Source organism: Pogonomyrmex barbatus, unplaced genomic scaffold (genome assembly GCF_055798465.1).
Source record: "Pogonomyrmex barbatus isolate J1 unplaced genomic scaffold, ASM5579846v1 scaffold2, whole genome shotgun sequence".
NCBI lineage: Eukaryota > Metazoa > Arthropoda > Insecta > Hymenoptera > Formicidae > Pogonomyrmex > Pogonomyrmex barbatus.
In genome coordinates, this window is record NW_028297116.1 from 11185868 (window position 1) to 11209653 (window position 23786).

General features: G+C 32.7%; 2 protein-coding genes across 10 annotated transcripts in view; both read left to right on the top strand.

Moving 5' to 3' along the window:
• LOC105422573 (uncharacterized) overlaps positions 1-10183 on the top strand; it is a 211992-nt gene extending 201809 nt beyond the window's left edge. For all 9 annotated transcript variants that reach the window (XM_089075884.1, XM_089075888.1, XM_089075892.1 and 6 more), the window contains 3 exons: positions 1169-1374; positions 1808-2096; positions 2383-10183. In XM_089075884.1, coding sequence (XP_088932010.1) covers positions 1169-1374; positions 1808-2096; positions 2383-2663 — 776 coding nt within the window. In that variant the 3' untranslated portion in view covers positions 2664-10183. The remainder of the gene's footprint in view (positions 1-1168; positions 1375-1807; positions 2097-2382) is intronic.
• A 4032-nt stretch (positions 10184-14215) lies between these two features.
• On the top strand, positions 14216-19265 carry Ube2g1 (ubiquitin-conjugating enzyme E2G 1). Its single transcript, XM_011631997.3, has 4 exons — positions 14216-14393; positions 17542-17921; positions 18010-18132; positions 18256-19265. Exons 1-3 carry the CDS (start codon positions 14348-14350, stop codon positions 18088-18090), a joined length of 507 nt encoding a protein of 168 aa, XP_011630299.1. The 5' UTR covers positions 14216-14347; the 3' UTR covers positions 18091-18132; positions 18256-19265.
• The last annotated feature ends 4521 nt before the right edge of the window (positions 19266-23786 follow it).

Sequence of the window (23786 nt, forward strand, 5' to 3'; positions counted from 1 at the left end):
AATAACTTATTTTATGAGAAATTTTCAATGATCAATATAGTGAAAAAATTTTATGAATTTTAGTGAAATAACTGAGATAATACTGGATGTCAACAGTATTGACATTTTCTCTCTGGCAATATGTTGTATTGTATAAATATCGCTATTTATTTTTACAAACTTGTCGAGATAACGATTAGCTGTCACCGGATAAATTTTACGTTATAAATCAGCAACAGGAAAAATAGTTTTTTAATGCAACCCCTTACTGTATTGCAGCGATATGGGTCAAAATTTATTAAAGCTTCATATCTTGATCAAACAACGCTTGTGATTGTTTTGCGAAATTGAAGAAAAACTCTAGTTAGGTTTTTTTTTTCGTAGATATTTTTATTCATCTCTGGATAGTAACCCGATTGGACGCTGCTGCCGCACTATAAATTCCATTGCTCGATTGCGAGAACCGCTTTTGGAGATTACGATTGATCGACGTTTCCAAAACTTAAACTTTTACGATATCGAAAAAATTCTAGGAATTTTTACGAATGCTTTATCTTTCAACTTCTCATGTGAGGAGTTTTTTTATTGAGTAACCTAGATATTAATTTTATAAAATTCAATTAATTTTGATGTCTTGTAATATAAATTTTTATATTGAAAAAATTTATATCAAAAATTGACGATAGCAACTCTGATTTTTTTATTTAATATTATTACTGCAAATATTTTAAAATCATTGATATATAAAACTGGTGTTAGGACAAGAACGAATTATTTTTTGCACATTCTTGCAAATCCATTTTAGGGCGTTTATTTACACATGTACATATATGCGTATGTATATATATTTACAGAAAATTAATTTGTTCATGATCTTATATTACACAAAGTTCATATTATAGTTAATTGAAACGTGAATAAATACTAAATAAATATTATTTTTTAAGCATTAGAAAAAACTAATATATGTTATATAATTTATAATATATCGCGACAAATTAACTGCTGCAGTTCTATCGCTATTTCTTCCACAATATCGCAATTATATTGTCCGATAGAGCAATTTTCCATCTCGAAAAGAGTACCATTGTAGATATCACCCCCAAGATTTTTTATACATTGATATCCCCCATTGATTTTAAATCTAAGTTTTGACATACTTAAACTTTTTTTTATTTCATGTTTATAGGATGTGGAAGTATCGCACCGAAATCTCCTTGGGGCAAAGTCGCTACGATGGGTTATGCCAGTCTCGGGATACCTTTGACTTTGGTCTATCTGTCTAGCGCAGGAGGTCTCCTATCAAGGTGTGCCAGAGGCGTCTTCACGCGAGCTCTTTGTTGCTGTCTTTGCTCGAATTGCGGTTACTGTTGCTATGACGAGAGACGAATGCAGGTTAGCGATGCCATCAGTTTCGTTAAAAATTTTGCACCTCTGTCCGATAAAAAATGTAAATCGCAGCCTGCCAGTGATACGGTCTTTTTCCTGTTGAACAAACCGGCATACGTGATGGAAAATGCATATGTCGCACCGATTCGATATATGTATTGCCTAGCACAGGATACGCGTGTCCTGTACGGCCGATAAGGATTAATCGCTACCGTAGTATTGATTGGTTATTGTTAGAGCGCTATTCAAATAAAATTGGATCAGCCTTCGAAACCCCCGACACTCGAAAACACAAGAGTGTAAACGATGTTGGCGTTCACTCGAAAGTATTGCGATGCAACACGAATGTAATTGGCACACGTGTAGAATGGTCATTCACGTATGTTGACGCGCAGATATGAACGGATTTTCTATTTTCGGGCATTTTTCATACGTACAGGAGAAAGAGCGGCGGATGAGAAAGAAGCGGCAGCAAGAGGAATTGGCGCAACAGCAACAGCAACAGTTGCAGCTGCAGGAGCCCTTTTACGTTCGCGCGAATGCATCGACATTTACCAGCACAGTGGAAATTAAGGCCAGCCCGAAGGACGAAGTTTCAAGTCTCGGCTCGGGCGACAGGCCAAATGTTACTATACTCGCACCAATCAGTATTTGCCTCGGTGCGATGCTGTGCTACATCATTGCCGGAGCATTCACCCTGCACAAGTTGGACGGTTGGTCATTCATAGGTAAGTCCCGTCCATGTCGAAAAAAATACCAGTTATAAACCTCAGTGTTCAGTGTTGCGTCACTTCTCGACGTGGATTCCGGTAGTTTCCGATATATAAACATGTCTCGATGAGCTTCAAAGTGTTTCAAAAAAATTAACGCGATCGTGTTTTCTCTGCGCTCGTATCAGATTGGCATAAATTCCGCGATGTAATATACGCAGTGCAATATATGTAAACACATGTTATGTAGATATAAAACTTGTACTCTTTGAAAGCTAACGGCCAGCGCTTCTTCTACATTTAGACGCGAGCTATTTCTGCTTCATGAGTCTGAGCACTATTGGCTTCGGCGACATGGTGCCCGGGTCTTATCCTCGCCACTCCCTCGCCAACTCGAGAAACGTGACGATCTGGTTTTGCTCCTGCTACATAATGTCAGGAATGGCCCTGACGGCGATGTGCTTCAACATCCTTCACGACGAAATCGTCCATCGGCTGAGTCACCAAACGGACAAGCCGGAACCGGTGAAGCCGAGCTCGTCCGTAGACGAGCTATCGACGGACCCGTTTGCGCTGACCTCGTGACAATTTCCGTCGGGCAATCTGTGCCACAGGAACGGCACCGATGAGAACAATATATGTGGCACGGAACCACCCACCAATATATTCGCGCACGAGAACGAGATCAACATCCTGAAGGACACTTTTAATCAGGTGGACGTTACCAGAGACTGCAAGCCGATCCTGAAACTCGAAGATCACGTTCCACCAATCTCTGCTGTCTATATGTTGCCCAAGGTCGACGAGGAGACCGAGGAAAATACGGAAATGTGAAACTTGGACGCGGATTTCCGGAGATTGACAGTCCGACGGCCAGGTTCAATCAACTGGAGATTACCCAGCAGCGTTTTTACGAATCGTAACCCAAATGGATAGGTATATATAATACGTTGTATATGCTAAAGTGTGTTGTCAGATGTTGCACAAGTGTGTTGCGACGATGAAGACATTTTTTTGAATCTATCATTAATTTTGAATTTATGATTAAGACTCCGTAGTTAACGACTTTAATAAAGTCGAGAAAGTAACGATGCCCAAAGTTTTGTTTTTGAATTTTCATTGGACTTTATAAGAAATGTAGTAGCATGAAATTTATTAGATATTTAAAAAATTTTTTTATTATCTAATTTTATTGATATTATATACTTTAAAATTATTTTGTTCATGATAACGATAAAGGACTGTATGTATATTATCGCAATATTTTTTACATTTATAGTATTCTGCATATTTTATGTGTTTAGATTAATGATTCAACGATTAATGATAGAGTCATTAATATGCTTTCATTAGTGATAATATTAATAAATATAAATGAATATATACAGAGCGCTATCCGGGACACTTCGAAAAATTAAAAAATGATAAGTGCTTAAACCGTTGACGCAAGCAGGACATCCTCCTTAAAATCAATACATGATCTCATTTTCGTTCATGTATGATAAGGATAATCTAAAACTCTATATGATTATATTGCCGGAATATTATATTTTAATTGAAATTGAACTTCTCTCTTTCTTCTCCTCCTCCTTTTCTTTTCATCTCTCTCCTCTCTTCTCCCTCTTTTTCTCTCTTTTCTCATCTTTCTTCACACATCACACATATATATATATATATATACTCACACAAACACATACACACATACTTAATTGGGTGATAAATAAAGTCAATTATAAAAAATGTAATGATTACCATTGGTAAATATTTATCTCATTACTATATACATAACATTATATTACTCTTACTAAAAATTAATATAAAAATGAAAATTATGTATGTTCTTCCTTTTAAATATTATCTCGAAATTTTTATCAGGATCATAATTAAAACAAAAGTCGTGATAGTACATAATTTATAATATCTTTCTATTTGCATGTAAGTGACCTCAATGTAACATATTTATAATTATAAATATGTCGAAATTTTGATATACATATAGTATGTTAAATAACTTCTAAATAAGTGATTGCGAAGGAGATGTCTCTTGAATTTTCTTGAACTTTCATTACACACACACACAACGTTGCTAAGTTAATCTGAAAGTGTCTTTAATAAATGTTTGTTGAATATGAAGTTACTGCCTTCTCAAAAACAGGATCTCACGTACCAAAAGGATAAATGCAAATGGCGTTGCCAAAGTTTACTTTATGTTGATTAAAGATACAAATTATTATTAAAGGTACATAGCTTTTCAGAGTGCACAAACATTCCATTTAAAGTTACTGCTTGTAAGTACGTCATGTAGCTTAAACTGATCCGGATTAATTGAAGAAATCACGAAGAGTATAAAATTCCAGAAACTGAAACTGAAACTATGGGTAATTATCCATTACGACTCAGACGTCCGCGTCCCAACATTAACGACAGGAAATTACGTTTACGTCGTCAATAAAATGAGTAGAGCAAATGACCGGCATAAAATAATTTCCCAGGGGGCAATGGTGCATTTCATTCGCGGCCGGTATGCTGTTCGTGCGCGGAAATGTTGAAACTCCTCTTTTATTTCCCTATCTTCTTTATTCGCATCACGTACCGTTGCTGTTTCCTAAGAAAGCCGTGGAATCGACTGAAAAATTGATATTTCTTCGATATAAATAACGCCTTAAAAAATGTAGTGTCTTAAAAACATACGTTAAGGTATTTCACATATAAAAACAGAATATTAAGATAAAATTTTTTGAAAATAATAAATAATAAATTCATTTTTTTTAAATTTGAATTTATAAATTCAAAAAGACGCGTATGTACATGTGCATCTTTGAGAATAGCTTTCAAAGATTTGCCAAATTTTCCTTCTAGAAATGACAACGGCACTTGCAGAGTTACCGTTTTGTTTTACGATTCACTTTGACAAAAGTTTGACGCATGCTAAAACAACGGATGGCATTCGATGCGAATTGACATATCTTAAAATAATAATATTCACACTTCTACAATGAATCAAGTATGAGAGAACGTTTTTCTTTTTCACTTTTCCTTCTCGTGAAATTAATTTCCGATAATGTTAGGTTTGCACTTGACATCGATTCCTTACCGCGAGCATACCGCGGGCGAAATTGCTTGAACGAGATCAATCTAGATGTTCCCGCGGATTTGAGTGCGGTTCATGTACTTAATATTCAATGAGATTTCGAGGACGTCCTGACTTGCGGACGAAGATCAACTTAATGTTTCTACACGCCTACTTAGATAGGGACATGTAAGGATTTTTTATATTTCCGTACTTAAGCGTTCATGAAGTAAACGCATCTTTGTCTGTAATATAATTAAGCTATCGATCCTTGCGTCTAGCTCCGAAGGATGTGTGTGTGTGTGTGTGTGTGTGTGTGTGTGTGTGTGTGTGTGTGTGTGTGTGTGTGTGTGTGACACACGCACGCGCGCACGCACACATGCGGTTACTCGTGTATCTGTTTATCCATCATCTATCTCTCACTTTTCACGTCTTCGCGATTCTACCGAAATGTAATTTCAATCACACTGCCGTATGAGGAAAGCTGCGAAGATAACAATCCGATTGTCGTTGAACAAAGATTACATTTCAAAAATAGTACGAGCAATATCATAAAATGGAGGAATCATTTTGCATACGTAAAAAATAATTCTACGAAATATTTTACTGTTATGTTAACTCGTCGAGTTACTGAAACTGCTCGTTTGTTCAGCGATAATCGAGTATCGAGTATTGTAATATTGTAATAATAATTAGGAACGTGTGTTGTTTGTTATACTGCCATCAGCTGGACGCTAGAATCAAATGAATGAATGAAATCAAATTCTGTGCTCAAGAACAATAACTAAGGTATTTACGGATAGACTCTAAGGATGTTGCATTTAGAACGATTATCCCCGTTCTTTCATATTGATACTCAAATAGTCTACAAAAAAGTGCGTAAGAACAAAGCATAACTGTGAATTAGCTATAAATGATTATTTTCGCTGCGTATGGGGCAACCTGTGTGCGTAGCGATTAATATTACAAGCATGCTACAGCCTGTGTTGCCACGTTAAATATTCTTTACATATCTTCACGCGGCTAGATTCTATAATTTAAAATCTAATATAAAAAAATTAGAGAATAAAAGGAAAACATATGTTAAATTTAACTTGTATTTTTTTATACTAGATAAATTTTCTTTGCGAGTATGATGTGAAAACCGCGCTGAACTAACGCGAAACCTTGTCACGCGCGACACAGAGGAACGAAATGGTCCCGGTGCGATTTAAAAAGTGTCCCTCCTTCTGTTTCCTGTAACATATCATACGGTGTAAGGGATTTTGTCGGCCGTCTTTTCACTCGCAAGAACGATCGTACGTCACCTCGATATTAAAAGCGCCGAGCGAATCGCTGAGAAGGCTGCAAGTGCGGGCCGTGCTTCCGCCGTGCAAACTAGCAGGCAGAAGAGAATTTCGTACGGTGTCTAATGACAATCGATACTGGCTTGAGCAGTTGCTAGAGTTATCGTTATCACTCCGTCGGTGATTCGATGGAGGGTCGTGGCCGGCAGCCAAGACAAACTTTACTTTGGTGCTCGTACCAGGCCATCCAGCCATCGATCCAACCTACCCCCCGCCCGTACAAACTTCCTCACACTCGAGTTCGAGTCGAAGCGGGCGCTTGCTCCAAGCTGGCGCTACGGCGATTTGTTACGAGAATCTATTTACAACTTTCCATATACGTCCCCGTGTACGCGAGGAATCGTGCAATAACCGCCGGCGTGTCACGATTGCGAATGCCGGAGGAAATACTTAAAAGTTGGCAGCCGCATTTCTTAGTTAAAGATAGGGTACCTTAAAAAAGAAAGGAAAAAAAAAGAAGAAGAAGAAGATAGGAGAAAGATATCGCGCAATCGATATTTTACATAACGTTCTGATTAAAGTTTTATTAATCGATATTCTTGTATGGTACTTATAGGACTTACGGTTTTTTCCTTTTAGTCGTGCTATTTTAGATCGCTTTTAATTCTTTCACGAAGTTTCCCCTCGAGATAATAGACTCATTTACGAGGTGAACTTGCGAAGCGAATTAAAGTTTGACGTAACTTTTCACTACGGATATTGAATTCGTTAAATGTAAGTGAATTTGGCTGCATCAAGGAAACATATATATCGTATCGTATCATCAGTTTGCTACTCGGGATAAAGGAGAAAATTAACAAAATAAAGAACGAATTATATGCATCCTTCATTTTAAAACTTCTTAATTGATATTTGTTGATTAAATCGTTCCTTAGTGATTTTCCATTATATAATATTCCATATTGTGTTGCGTTGTTTCGTAAAACTCCTGTTAGATCATCTTCAATAAGAAAGAGATTGAAAATGTGACTCTTATATTTCTATTCTCATATTTTCTTTTTATTCCAGCATTTGCTACTATTTCTCTTACTTGTAATTTCCTGTATAATAGATTATGAGACGTGAATATATCATTTTACAAGTATTGAGATGGAAGAAAGTATTCTTATTTTCCGTATTATCATAATTATCATTGCCACATATAGCAGATCGTGGCTAGCAATTTTTTACGTCCATATATAACGCCGTCTATAGGTCCAAAACGAAGTCCCAGTGTAGCAAAAGTCCAGACCGGCTTCTCTCCTTTCACAGGATTTTCTTTCCTATGTAGCTCCTCATCTTTCGCCCTTACGTTCCGGTTTCTTCTGTCGTACTCCAGGGAAATATAACCGAGTTCAAAGCTCTCGATGGTCGACACGAAACTTTAGCGCGACAATTTTGCACGAGAAATATCCAATGAAAGTCAGACGCCACGGGATTCAGCCTCATCGGTGCGTTTCAACCTTGGAAAAAAAAAAGGAGAAAAAAAAGCAAAACCAGCCCGACCTTCCAACAGCCGACTTAATGGAATTAATGGCTTTCTGCTGTCGCCTTACATATTCATTCTGCGCGCGAATCAGCCTGTGAACCGTTGAGTTTTCGAAAACTTCAGAAAGTCGAATCTATGTCTCTTGATACTCAATTGCACTTCTACCGAGGGCAATTAGTGTTTTTGCTACTTCTGATTACTATCATTTTAAAGGACCTGAGTAAAGTGCTACTAAATTAAAGCAAACTCTCTTCGCACTCTCTTCGCACAAGGTTAGCAATATTTGATCAAAGCTTACTTCTAATTTATTCATTTTCATCTTGCTGTATTTTATTCTCATTCTCCTAGCTGATGACATCTTTAGTAAATGATTATTTACTAGTGTCTGCATGAGAATAAAATAATTATTTATATATTTCGGTTTAAGGCAATTAAATGTTTGCTATTCGGAAGAATCAATATCTTTATTGCTGAAGCGAAATGTCGAAGAGAAATTGCAGAAGAGGAAATCTCGAGAGAGATATCCCAGAAGTGAAATTTCATTTATAAATATCTGAGTTGCGACAATATCCTAATGATAATTCAACTTCCGTAATTAATGAATTAACAAGATTTGCTTCTGCCGTCCTTCTATATCGCAAGTCTTACAAAAGTGTGTCGTATCTCAGCATTGTAATATTTTAGTACAAATTGATATTAAATACGATTAAAAATATATATTATCGATTTATATTTCTAATATATTTTTTTTTCCTAATTCATTAAAATAAATCTATGATTATTTATTATTTATTGTCAAGCTAAAGAAAAATAAAATATAAATTCTTTATTTATCCCTTTAATTGCGCTATCTTTTTATAAGATGACGTATAACCGAATCAAATCTGCAAATCTATGTTTATAAAACAAATGTATCGATACGCATACCGACAACATTGATAAAATGTTATTTGTATATAGCATTAACACGTGACTGTGCGACATTATATTAGTATTTATCGTTAGAGTGTCAAGTCCAGTTATTTCGAGTCGTATTTGTCATGGCTCGCTTATCGATCGCTTTCACTGAAGCTCACAATTGTAAATACGATATTATCTTAGTATGTAATAGAATCTGAATGTGAAAAAATCTTATTAGGTCTTGTTATTGAATAACAACAGATAATATGGACAATTTTCCATTATTGTAATATCGATTGATCTCGGTAGAATTTATTTATTTTATCAATGTGAAAGAGGAAGTTAAATGTATATGAAAGGATGTCCACATTAAATTTGAATTAGTTTTATTCACATGACAGAGATAATCATTAACAGAACTTAGAGATTATTATATATTCATTCTTTGTTGAAATTTTATTTTAACAACAATTTTATACACAGGTACAAAGTTTTTATAGAGCACGCATACGTCAGAAAGCAAAATAATCGAGAACATCTAAAGATAGATTAAATAATTAATTACGTTTATCGTTTTCGGAAAATTAATTATGATTACCTAATGTTATAAAAAGCTTTAAGTGAACAAATAATTTCGGAATTTCTATTGTCTGGAAAAGAGGAACGTAAGATGTTTGCTAAGTAACGTACAATGCGACAGTAATCCTTTTCGTGCTCTGCTCATAAATCATCTCAATAATTCTTTGCGCGAGCAGAGGAAATCTTAATAAATGTCTGATTCTCTAAACTTCGCGCGCGTCGTCGATCAAAACAAAGTTTTCTATACGCTTATAGCGACCTGCTGTGTCCGCGAATTAATCATAGTTAAAGTTTTCCGAGGTTCGCTTATGAACTCATTTTTTTTTTCCGACCATCATGCATTCCTGCAAGATACACAAGCATCTGGAAACGAAATTTAAGATTACCATCTAAGATTTGACGATGCCAGGAGTAACGCACAATTTTTATCGTGTTGAAAACTTTTTTAAGGAAATCAGTTCTTTAAGAAATATCCAGATGCAGGGAACTGTGATGTCAGAAAGGCACATGCAGGCGTACACACGGCGGACTTACTATCCCCTCAAATATTCCACGTTGTATATCGAAACTAAAATCTCATATTCTGTAAATATATATAGTTGTGAGGGCGAGCAAGGTGCGGAGTGTTGGCCGACGAAATTGTAAAATACAAAGCGAATTTGCTGGGTATTGTACGTCTGTATAATCATTTGTCAAGCAATGTATCCTATGATAGGAGATAATAAAAAAGACTTATCGAGAATGTCTGTGAGTTTTTACGAGTACAAACATATCACTCTATCTTAGTATCGTTTATATATTTTTTAAAAGTTAAAAGTTTGAGCACACGGTCCCTTTCGGTTATATTAAAAATAACAGAACGAATAAGCGTTTAAAAGTAGGTACTAACAATAAATAATATACATTTTAGTATTTTCTTATGTATATAAGCTGTGTTTCGACAACTGATAATGATTTTTTATATATTTAACAAGAAGTATACATTTTTAGTACTAAAAGTGTATATCGAAGTGTATATCGAAACATAATCATACCGTGAAAATTTTTCTTCGGAATGTTGACTTGTTGATAGCTTTTATTTTATGGTGATATACATATACAATATACATGATAAAATATTGTATATCGTATATATGTATATTGTATATGTATATCACCATAAAATAAAAGCTATCAACAAGTCAACATTCCGAAGAAAAATTTTCACGGTATGATTATGTTTCGATATACACTTCGATATACACTTTTAGTACTAAAAATGTATATATATATATATATATATATATATATATATATGACTCTGATTATTTGATTAATTTTCATTATATGTATATTGACTCTGAAAATTTATTTGACTGATTTTTATGTTGTATATAAGAGTGAACTAATCAACCTTCTGATCTTCGTCAATATTATGCGTCGGCGTAACGATCTGTGTCTAATCGTTAATCTTTATTCATTTCATTCGTTCACTTGTACATACCTTATCTTACTACCAATACAATATTACTAACTCTTGTTGCAAATATGCTACCAAGAAGATCAGGAAAAGAAAAATTTTTATTTCTTCTTTGAGTTTAAAAAAAAAATATTACATAAAAGCTTGAAGAAAGAAATTGGAAAAATAGATTCGATAATGAATCGCTTCAAACTTGATCAAATCATAATGTATATATTAATGTATATATTTCTAATTATAGACATTATATTTTAAAATATATGAAAAACTTATTTATTTTGATACAACGATGATTTTTCCAGACAATACATCTCGCTCACGATTACAATTTGCAAGTACAGACTGCATTTATGAAGTCAATATGCTTCAGGCCTGTCGATCCAGTGATACAACGGAATTGAAAAACGATTTTCTTTTATCGCCGTAATTCTGTATAATTCGATATAAGGCCTAATCGTGCAATAAATACTAATGCCGCTTGGAATAATTAAGAGGCAACGATAATAGTAATAGAAATGTTCCCGCAGCAATATTGCACGTGATTGATTTATAAGATACATCGGCACGATAAATTAAATCACTATTCAAGATACAGAAGTGATTTTGATAATTATAAGTAGAAATAACGTAAATAAAATGTCATAATTAATATAACAAAGTATTCTCAACTTTGTCTAATTCTGTTTTATTAATAAAAGTAAAAGAAATTAAGGATATAAGAAATACCAGTAATATGCTGTATTTTTCTGGCTTTATATAATAATCAAAATAAAAATCTATTGTAAAAATATCAGTATGACCTATTAAGGCGATGCTGGACTGATGGACGAACTCCGATATAAACGTTCACACATATGCACATCTAAACATACGTAGATACATTTATATATACATACATACACTCATACATACAGGCACGCATACATATCCATGAAATTTTCAGGCAAAGTATTTTCTTATATACAGCTCCTAGGCGCATTTTTAAAAGCATAGTATTGTTCTGTCTTGTAATTCCGGGTGAGTATGTGTTGTTTACATGTTCAAAGTCTAAACTTTTGTGTACAGCAAAATGTTGTCACAAATTAATCTCAAAAATCGATAACAAAACTGTTTAATAATAAAAATAATTTCTAACTTTTCTAACCTTTTTTTCCTCTTTTATATAAAATATACAGATCCGGGTGCGTTATTGTCTATACTTCAATTTTGGAAAAGGATTTTTAATTCTGTATAATCAATGAAAAGATTACCTTGTCTGAAAATAATCGACTCAGTCGGTATCTCTAGCATCACCTTAATATTCATATAATTTTTGATAATACTGATATTATTTGAAATCAACATAATCGACGATATTATTAAACATTGATATCAAAAATTAATTCGATTAATTTAATTAATTAATTTAGAATTTCTAATCTTCTTGCATACTTTGATAAAAAGAAGAAATAATATAAAATAAATACGATGTAATTTAATTAAGACGCTTGAATATCCCAAGATCTAATAATAAACTGAATTAAAAATAAGATATCGAGATAAAGTAATCGAAAAAAAAATGTAAAAACAGTAGAAATGAAATATATTAATGAAATATATTAAATATATATCTTCAAAAAATGCAGTTTCGACAAATTATAACGTAAAATATTAATTAAAGAAAATTTTTGAAATGACTTTGATTATTAATGAAACGATATAATTAAAATTTCAGTTAATTCTTCAGTAAAATTTAATTAATTCTTTTCGATATTTATTAAAGATTTTCAGAACATCAGTATTATAGAAATAGAAATATCTGCGATATTGATATACAATTACTAAAAGACATTATATAAATTTAAGCAAAATGTTAATTATTAATAGATAATAGATAATAAGAAAAGAATAAAGAAAAGAATAAAAAAGAAACAATATTAATTTATTATATTGTATATTATATCTATTAAAAAATGCATATTCGAAATGCTTAAAATGCTGATGTATAAACTTCGTTTATATCTGTACAATTCGAATAATTTTTCCACTATAAAAATATTTTAAAAATATTTTTAAAAAATATGAAAAAATATTGACATACATGTAAAAACAAAAATACAAAATTATCATAGTATTCACGAATATTTGAATTTGATATTAATTTACAGAGAGAGACGTCTGAATTTCGCATCACGTAATCATCTCTATTCTACCGTCTCGTCTCAATAGCACAATAGATAAATCTGGGTGATAGCATCGACGCAATACAAACCTGGACGTAACATCAGCCAGCGCACATATTCTGGATGCCAATAAGTAAACAAACCGCGGCGCGAAATGGAATCGAAATCGGGCCATAAATCTCGAATGTAACTGTGCGAAATTGCCGAGAAAGCAAAGATACATAACCGACGATCCTCTTCCATTTCTATTCTTTATCTTTTTTTTCATAGCGAGCAGATTTTCTTGCGCGTACGTGGCGTGAATTTTTTTTTCTTTTTTTAAGAACTGAAGGTATATAAATAGAATAATTTAGAATAATTTAGAATAATTTACTTGGAAAAAGAATTTATAATACATAATTATTTCTTATTACTTATTTTCAGATATCTTCTATTAAAATAATTTTTAATATTTATTACCGTTTTAAACAATATAAAATATTCAAAATTATATTCTACATACGTTTTTTATTTAAATAAAAGAAATATATATGACAGTTATATTATATATACGCGTACATGTTTTTGTTTTGGAAGACAATATCGTAATTATTAAAATTATAAAATTAAAAGAAATGTATATATATACATGTGTATATTAATAAAATTCAAAATTAAAAGCCGTTTTTATTTTTAAATTTGTTATATTTTTTTGCATTATGCGTTTTCCATATATAAATAATATTGTATAATTCTATTTTATATTAATTTATGTAAAGTTTATTTTATTCACAATTTGAACAAATTAATAATTTATGAGTCAATATTTTATAAACAAAAATTACAAAAATTAATATATTATCCATATTATTGTCATATTATTTTCATTAATTACGATTCATTAATCAAATTAATATAATATGTTAAATTATATTTTCTTTATACTTTCTGAGTTACTTCATTTTATTTTATCGAGTACTGGCTAATCTTACTTTGAATATTTTTACTATCTGTCGATGTAATTCTCGTTTCGCTTCATAACAATCACTTGTTAACATTGGTGATTTACTTTATCCACAATTCGAGTGATCCTTCCGCTGTTTGCCGAGAGCTTCAGTCGGTTGTCGCGTGACTGCTAGCGTAGTGCATCAGGCCGGCGCAGAGTCGCAGAGCTCGGGACGGAAGAACATATGTTTAACCAGTAGCGCATGCGTGGTTACCGCTTCCGCGACGTACCTAGCCATCTTTCCAGTCAAGCAAAAGTGATTGTTTTCAGTCTTAGTCTTATTTAACTGAACTTTTATTAATGTCAGAGCCACAGTCCGCGCTGCTATTACGGAAACAATTAGCAGGTACAATGTGAGCGCGGTGCGAGTGTTAAGTGCATTTGTCGGATGCGCGAAGCGTGTGGCCGCGAGCGTGGAATCGCGGAAACGTGTGACTCGTGTTCTTGAAGGACTCCGTAGCCGTCGTGCCTCGCGAGCCCGACGTAGCCTTCGCGGCGGCTCTCGCGATGCTCGTCCTCGTCGGGTATTGCCACGCTGCGGATCGGCGGCATCGTTCGTCGCATTCCGCATGTCGTCCTCGCCGGCTTGCCGTGGCCGCGCACACAGATACGGGGCGTGAAAATCAATACGGCTTCCCGCGGAGAGCCTGTGTACGCTGCGCCGTGAATAACGTTAACCTAAGCGGCGGCGGCGTAAACGTCGCCCTCGTCGTCCACGATATGTCGCGCGATCTCCAAGAGTCCAACCTGTCTCCCTGTCTTTCCCCCCCCCCCCCTACATCTCTCTACCCCTCGTCGCCGATGAGCCGGTTCCTCGCGTACGATGCTTTTTACGAGGAGGAGGTGGACGACGTCTCGGGACGAGAACGACGAGGACGATATCGACATATCGAGAACGAAGGCCGCTCTCGCCTTTCGTACCCGAAAATAATTACAAGCCTTGTTATTTATAGCGTACGCGCGTCACTGCCGTCGCGCACGCTTCTCGCGAGCGAGGGAAAAAAACATCGAACGGGGAAGCGAGAGAGAAAATAAAATAAAAAGTATAAATAAAAAGAAATGGGAGACAGGACATACAGCTAGGAGCGAATGCGAGAGCGAACGAGCGAGAGAGCCGGAGAGAGCGCGAGAAGGAGAGAGAGAGAGAGAGAGAGAAAGAGAGAATGAAGGAGCAAGCAAAAGCGCGCCGTGCAACGACCATTGAAGGTCAGCCGCCTTCGGGCCATGCTCCCCTGCTCCATAGACGAGATCGACGCCACGAAAAATGCTTCTCGGGGTTTCGCCTCTCTTTGTGCGCGACGTTGGACGTGGTCGCGCTGTGTGCGCGTGCACACAGAGAAAGAAAGAGAATGAGAGAGAACGCCGTCGCGTCAGTAACCTCGTGCCTCGTCTCCTTCGCGCTGACTCACCGTGCGACTCCGCGGTGCGGCGGCGATCTCGCATGGTCGAACCTAACCTGTACGCCGCGCTGGGCGTCCCGTTCCGGAGGCTCGCGGCCGATCGACGGTGCCGCGTAGTTGGCACGAGTATGCACGCGCGCCGTTTACATGATTACGCGTAACGTACGCCTCGTACACATGCGAACGAGATCGTTCTTTTCTTCTTTTTATTCATTACAGTAACTCGCGAAGAACATAACCTAGAAACTTTGATATGACTTCTCTTTCCCCCTTGAAGTGTGACGCACGACTTAATGTCTACAGCAGCTGATTAGCAATCGGCGGAAGGCGTCAAATTCTCATCCCTCATCTCACGTGTTCACAAGATCTAAAAATTTTGCAATTTTTGAAGGTTTCTTCGCAGAAATTAAAAAAAAAATTTCAGATTTTAGAGTAAAAGACTTGTAGCGAATTCGAATTGAATGCATTAGTGCACATTGATGCGGATTAAAGCTTGTACGGTTAAAAGTAGGCAGGACTATGAAGACCTTTATTTTAGATGAATCCACCCATATTACAGCTGAAATATTGAGAAATTTGCAATATAATTATGATACTTATAATCAGGATAATCGTCTGCAGGCTGCTATAAAGCGTTTTTTTTTTTTCTAAAACAAGAATAAATAATTCATTTTAACGTATTATTAGATTTGCATTATTAGTGCAATAAAGTGCAGGTACTTTTATTTATCGTAAATTTTTAAAAACCAAATTCCAAAATCTAACTATAGCAATCTTTGTAGCTTTATAACTTATAAGTATATAGAAAAAAATATTCATGTCAAAATATTGCTTCTACGAGATGAAATATGGTTGAATTCAAACATGTATATCTATGTACATATCTATCTACATAGATAATTATCCATAGCCAAGGTATAGATAATCTTATTGGAGTTGGTCTGTTACTCTTACCGATTCTTAATTAGTCCAGATATAAAAGTATAATATAAATATTTTTATTGATAAAATACGCCATATATACTCAGTATAATTTTATTAAATGATGTAATTAATTAATTGTATTTATATATGACGATCTTTAAAGTGTCATCTCTCACTAATCAAACTAGAGTATCCAACCGAATTCGCTATTGCGTAAGAATTGAAAACATAAATTAAAAGTCTGAGATTAAAAAAAATACATGATTAGGAACTGGAGTTGCTAGTGTTATATAATTTAAGAAAACATTGAAAGCATCTAAAATTTTATCATTTGATGAAAGACTATAAACAAAAGAAATGATCTCTCTTCCATAATCTATTACTGCATCTGTGGTTATTTAAATATATTATTTACATTTGGCTGAAACTCAGATGCATTACTTTTGTTGCACTTTCTCTCATTCTCAAGTATATGCTAAGTAATGATGGATCTTGGGAGAGGCAGTCCTTCTAATGAAGATTTGCCTATCACACTCAGATTGAATGCATTGTATCTATATGTTACTTGAAATATCACTTTAAAAGACATTATAATTATATATTAATTATATATATGTAGAAGCTAATTGTAATTTTATGACAATGTTGTTTTGTTGTAATAGATTTCTTATTTATTATATATTTTATTTACCTTGCTTATTATATTTTTCAATTATCTCATTTATCTCAATTATTATATTATTTTTAAATTTTCGGAATTAAAAAGGCTTTAAGTAGTTTAAATCAATTTCTTGATTTTTTAAAAATCAGAAAATATATTTGATAGAGCATATTTTACACGTAGAACTTGTATTTATTTGTAGTTATACGAATATAATATATATTATAATAACTATATTTGTTAATAAATCTTAACTCTTAAATTCTCTCTCTCTCTCTCTCTCTCTCTCTCTCTCTCTCTCTCTCTCTAAATATGACTTATATAATTATAAAAACAGTGAAACAATCTTTATAAACAGTAATCTAATAGCCATTTTTAAAACAACAAGAATTTAATAACAATAAGAATATCATAAATGGCATTAAACGGCCGATCAGTCTTAATGTCGAATAATTTTTCTATATGTAAATTCAAGGCGATCTTTATTTATATTTTTTTCTTTTTTACAGAATTAAATAAAAACCCAGTAGAAGGGTTTTCTGCAGGCCTCATAGACGACAATGACATATATCGGTGGGAAGTACTCATTATTGGACCTCCGGATACATTATACGAAGGTGGTTTCTTTAAAGCACATTTACAGTTTCCAAAAGAATATCCACTTAGGCCACCACGAATGAAATTTATAACTGAAATATGGCATCCAAATATCGACAAAAATGGAGACGTATGTATATCGATATTGCATGAACCCGGAGATGATAAATGGGGATACGAGAAAGCGTCCGAGCGGTGGTTACCAGTTCACACAGTTGAAACTATCTTGATAAGTGTTATTAGTATGCTCGCAGATCCTAATGATGAAAGCCCTGCTAATGTGGATGCCGCCGTAAGTATTTATATATGTTAATAAATATTTATGTTTCTTTTTCTTTTTATATAAGTAATCATAGTATAATTTGTTTTCCTTATTGCAGAAAGAGTGGAGGGAAAGTTATACGGAATTTAAGCGAAAGGTGGCGAGGTGCGTAAGAAAAAGCCAAGAGGAATGTTTGTAGGAGATGAACAAATATTCAAATGGAAAGACTTATTTAATTCTGGTAAATTTTGTGAAGATAATTATTGAATAAATGTATTTTATATTATTTTGATTGTGATTGTGAATATTATTAATATTGTTTTAATAATATTATATACAAATATAATATTAATATATAATATAGGGAAGCCGTAAGCACTGTAAGAAAGATACCGATGCTCAGCATAAAGCTAACGGACAACAGTGCCACTAAAAGCGGAATAAGCCTGACCCATCCTTATGCAGAAAGAGAGAAAGAGAGAAAGAGAGAGAGAGAGAGCAAGACAGAGCGTGTGTGAACGCGAAAGAAAAAACTCACGCTGCTCTATCATGTTTATTAAATCGCCGCCACCAACGTACGATCCAAATCCATCGAGACAGAGTACATAAAAAAAGATACACACGCAATTCACCTTTTACATAATAAACAGCTAAAGAAAATTAATTTACACATATACATAAAGCAAAAATATCATCTCTGTATGATTATTACCTTAATATTAATAGTTCTTATAAAAAAAAAACTTAAACTCCCCCCCTGCCCTTCCTATGCTCAAGAACGACCCTGAGCCCCTTTGGATGGAACCTTGTAATTTAAAATATGTTTACGTTTATCTCAATAATAATTCCTTAGTGTGTCGTTTCGTATTTTCTTACTTTCATAAATATATACATATATAAATAAATTTTTTTATAAAGTCAGAAGACGGGACACATGCAACAACCTTGTAAAATGTTTTAGCTACTGAGAATGGACTGCATATGACTTGATATGACATTGCGGTGAGACTAATTAAAGCCGTATGTACGCGGCAATGTAAAATACATTAAATTTCCATCGAACCGTAAGTTGCCAAAATAATTAATTCTAATTCGAGTGATAATAATGATAATATTATTGTTAATGTATCAATAATTACACTTAGTGCTCCTAATATACATGTATATGATATGGTATTCACTCAACTGTCACTTGTGTGCAGAGTAACGGCGCTTTCCTTACAAAGTAAACTTGCGGTTCTTTATCATCATTAAGTTGAAATTCAAATAATTCTTTCCTGTTAGGAAATTCAATATTAGAATTTAAGTTAAAATTCTTTGATCTGGTTATACATTATTTCATATTGTCAATTAAATCTTCGGACATTGAAACAACGTCTGTTACATTACACCTGCTCTTTTCTCATCTTTTCATTTCATTGGTAATTTATCGTATTTTTTAGAACATAAGTGTATCAATTTTATATCATATTTTTGTTGCTACCATTCTCTTATTTATATTTATTTAGAAATTTTTATTATGTATAGAATTAATTTTACACAATAATGTTTGAATTTTCTACAGTTTTTCGATAGTTACAGTAAGTATGTTTAATAATATTTTATTTATTCTTCCTAATATTTTTTATACTTTTTACTGAATTTTAACTGAAATTGCAAAATGTCGTTAGTTATCGCTACTTTGTTGAGAAGCATAAAAGAAATTTCTACCTGCGATTTCTAAATCATGCTTGTAACAAAATGTAATTATTTTAAATAATGGCATTAATTTAAACATTTGATATTCCCCGCGCTTAACTAGTCCCCATGTTTTGATGGCACATTCGGTTTGTTGGCTTGTATCGCGATCATTCCGTAATTATAAATTTTATCCATTAAGAATAAGAATCGTTAAGTAGCTGTCCTTTTGCCAGGAGTGCGCACTAAGATGAGCGATTTTTAAATCGCTTTTCGCGGATCATTGTGATCATTGTTTGTCGATATTGACACTGTTATGAAGTTTGAAATCAGTAATTCTAGTGAGTTTATAGATTTCAATGATATAAATTCGCGAGTTTTATGTTTATATAAACTAGAATAAAATATCTCAAAAACTATCAATTTTTTAATACTTTTATATGCAACATAACTAGAGAAACAATATTATGTAATAAAAAATTAATATATAATTTCATTTAAAAATATGACGACCATAAAAAAATATTAACATTCTGTGTATTATTTATAAGTAAATCAAGATCATAATTATGTAGGTTTCTCGAAATTCTATAACTTTATCTTGAAATATTATATTTTCTGAAAGTGTTTCATTTTTATTTAATTGACTATATAATTTAAAATTAAATATCTTGTATAATAAATATTTATATATTAAATGTTGAATAAGATAATTAAAATATTTCTTATCATAGATATCAACATAGAGGAATCTGAGAGAGGCTATCTCGGTTTTTTTCGTGGGACCGTGAAAACCTCTGTACACTAGCACCTCCATGTCCCATTTTAGCATATCGGAATTAACTAGCCACTTTTATCTACCCACTTTCTGACACTGCCGATAAAATCCCATTCTGGTGTGTGTCCGTGCTACTTCTACGATTCAGAATCAGTAGATCAAAAATATTCTTATGTAATTACACATCTATTAACGTAATCTCACATCTATTTACGTAATTTTTTTGTTGTAGAATAAAATATTAATGAACATTATCATTAGTATATATATTTATCAACATGTTCATATTCATATGTACACACACACACACACACACACACACACACACACACACACACACACACACACACACACACACACACACACACACTATATTTATATTTAATTCATCTAATCTTAATCTCTTTTTGTTATGTATTTTTTGTTACAAATTGGAGTATTCAAATTTTATTATGTTTGCGAATTTTATATTTTATTATATATTTTATTTTATTATTTTACTATTATATAATTGTAAATGTAATATTATTAATTCATTGTAAATGTAATATCATTTTATATAAAATAGACACTCTATAGCAAGGATTTGCAAGGAGTTGTAATTTTTTTAGCAGGCAAAATGTGAAATTTGAGATTATACCGCGGGTCGCAGTAGTTTATTTGTAAAAATATTACATACACGCCACCCTTTTAACAAAAAAAATTTTTTCTTGTAAAATATCATTCGTTAAAATGCTCCAATAAAAAATTTTTAGAACTAAAAAACAAATCGCGTTATGCGCTAATAATTTCATTTATTTTTCATTTCTTTTTGCGAATCAAGTTTGAATGTCGCGGGCCGTTAGTTGCACATCTTTGCCATATATAGGCCTGTTCTTTTTGACTGAACTAGTTGTACTAGTTCACAGTTTATTTTTCTTTCTTACACACTGGAAGAAAAAAAATAAACTCTGAAAGTCTCTCTGGTGCACAGTTCAGTTAAAAAGACCAGACCTTATATTGGTGTTCAGCAGAAAAAGCAACTTTGACTGTAAAATCCTTCAATATGATTGAAGGCTTCGCTGATTAATTGAAACTCATTTTAAATATTTTAATTATTAACGACACAAAACCTTTTCTTACCTTAAAAAATTAATTCAGAAATTAATTAAAGTATATAATTTTGTTTATTTATATTTTTTCTGAAATTTAATATGCTAAATTCTTAACACGTTTATAAAAACTCATGGCCGCAGCGCAAATGTTTCAACCTTCAATATTGTGATATTTAGCGTGAAAACATTAATGAAGACAAATTAAATAAAAATAAACTAAATAAAACACTATCCCTGATACATGTAAAATTTGATTAATAAAAAATTCATGTCTTACAGTTATCCAAGAGATAGAATAAAAGAAAGTCACAATACTTTGTTTAGCGAATCCGACGAATATGATTTGTCTTGTCAAGTGTACATAGATCCGAGTATGCGGACGATGGCAAGTGGCGTGCTCGCATCTGCAAAGAATTATAGATACCTGAATACAGACTCTGCGAATATGTGCGGTACATGAGATTTTAATACGCGCATGACGTGTAGAAGGTGAAGTCGAAAGACAACACGAAAAAAACTATATACACACATACGATCGTATCGAGTGCCGATCGATAACAGCTTGAAGTTATAAGTGCGAACTCCCCTTCGCCCTCAATATTTTCGAGGAATACATTTAATTATTTTAATAGTACCTCATTTCATATGTATTATATTGATTTCCCCCGGTTTTTATGTTAATGCGATCTGTATGCTGTAATATAAATTTTGCTTTATTAGAATTTTTATTTTACTGAAGAAGGCTCAATGTAATCGAAACGTTCAAGTATTTGAATTTCATCTGTTTACATATTATTCTGCTTTGTTTTAATAAATATATAAATATAATATAAATATATAAATATATTTTTATTATTTCAACGATACTTATTCTTACTTGTTTATTAGCTTTATTGGGTTGTATTGTTTTGCATAAACGAGCTGTTATAATATAAAATTAAATTATTCATATTTTCCAGAAATAAGGATACTAAAATTATGTCAAACATTATCACCAATATAGATTTTTAACTTGGATATTGATTTTTAAGTAAAGTGACAATAACAATTACTATAACATGTGCCATGAACTTTTAGTGCTAATTATCCTTTAAATGGTAATGCTAAAATATTTATATTACACTTACCATGACAGCTATTCACAAAGTTATGTAACGCAGCGAGAGAACCCATCGCGAAAAAGGGTCAACAATAAACTTCGAAGAAATTTCGAGAGATGCAAGTATCGATGTCATGCCTTTTTTAGAAAAGATTATTATACATATTTATTATTATAAACAATCTTTATTATAATATAAAATAAAATTTAAGTAAAAAAATGAACATCCACCCATTTTTTATATTGATTTATCACAATTAATATAAAAAATGGATGGATGTTCATTTTTTTACTTAAATTTTATTTTATATTATAATAAAGTTTGTTTATAATAATAAATATGTATAATAATTAATTAATTAATTTATGACTATATTTTATAATTTTCTATAATTCTCTATTATTTAATAATATATTATCACGCTTTCTACGTGTTTAATACACATGCACTTAAATCAATGCACATGCAAAGTAAAAAATATCGCTATTGGTTAGAGTGAGATGGTGTCTATTTCTTTCACTCTAATCAAAACGTTATTGGTTAGAATGGTGTATATTTCTTTCTTTCTCGTAGGATTTAGCCAAAACATGGCGGATCAGAGTCTCTGATTGGCGGATCGGAGTCGTGGCCAGTCTATGGTTGCGATCCATTGCTTGCTGCTATAAATCCTTCGAAACATTTGATTAACCAATCAGAACAAAAAATATTATAAATTGACCAATCAAAAAAAATTGCTTCGAAGCATTTGTAGCACCAAGTGGATCGCACCCTCTGATTGTAGTGTCTCTAAAAATGGCTCACTCCAATAGAGCTCAATGGATCGCTCTCAGACTCTCTCTGTTTGAAATATTTTTTTTTTAAATGCTTCATTTTCAAATTAAGTGACTATATAATTTAAAATTAAATATCTTGTATAGTAAATATTTATATATTAAATATTGAATAAGAATGAAAATATTTCTTATCATAGATATCAATAAAATTTATATTTGCAATCGAAGGTAACTAATTGTGCTGCAGAATCATCTATTTCGTTCCTTATCTGTAAGATGTCGTTGTAGAAAATATTATATTAAGAAAAAATAAAAGTTTATAACGTTTCAAAACTATTTTGAAATAACATGACATATTGTGAATTCGATTTTGTTTTAGTTTCTATAATTTTATTGTAAAAGATATGTTTAATTATTTTCTTTTTGTTTACAATGAGTAATAAGTTAAAAAATAAGTTTAAATAAATTAAAAA

What these genes read in the sequence shown, in the direction of transcription:
- Ube2g1 (XM_011631997.3), top strand. Translation starts at nt 14,348, where the DNA reads ATGTCAGAGCCACAGTCCGCGCTGCTATTACGGAAACAATTAGCAG. An exon ending in ATTACGGAAACAATTAGCAG is followed by an intron (nt 14,394 to 17,541) that starts GTACAATGTGAG and finishes TCTTTTTTACAG; the next exon opens with AATTAAATAAAAACCCAGTA. An exon ending in CTGCTAATGTGGATGCCGCC is followed by an intron (nt 17,922 to 18,009) that starts GTAAGTATTTAT and finishes TCCTTATTGCAG; the next exon opens with AAAGAGTGGAGGGAAAGTTA.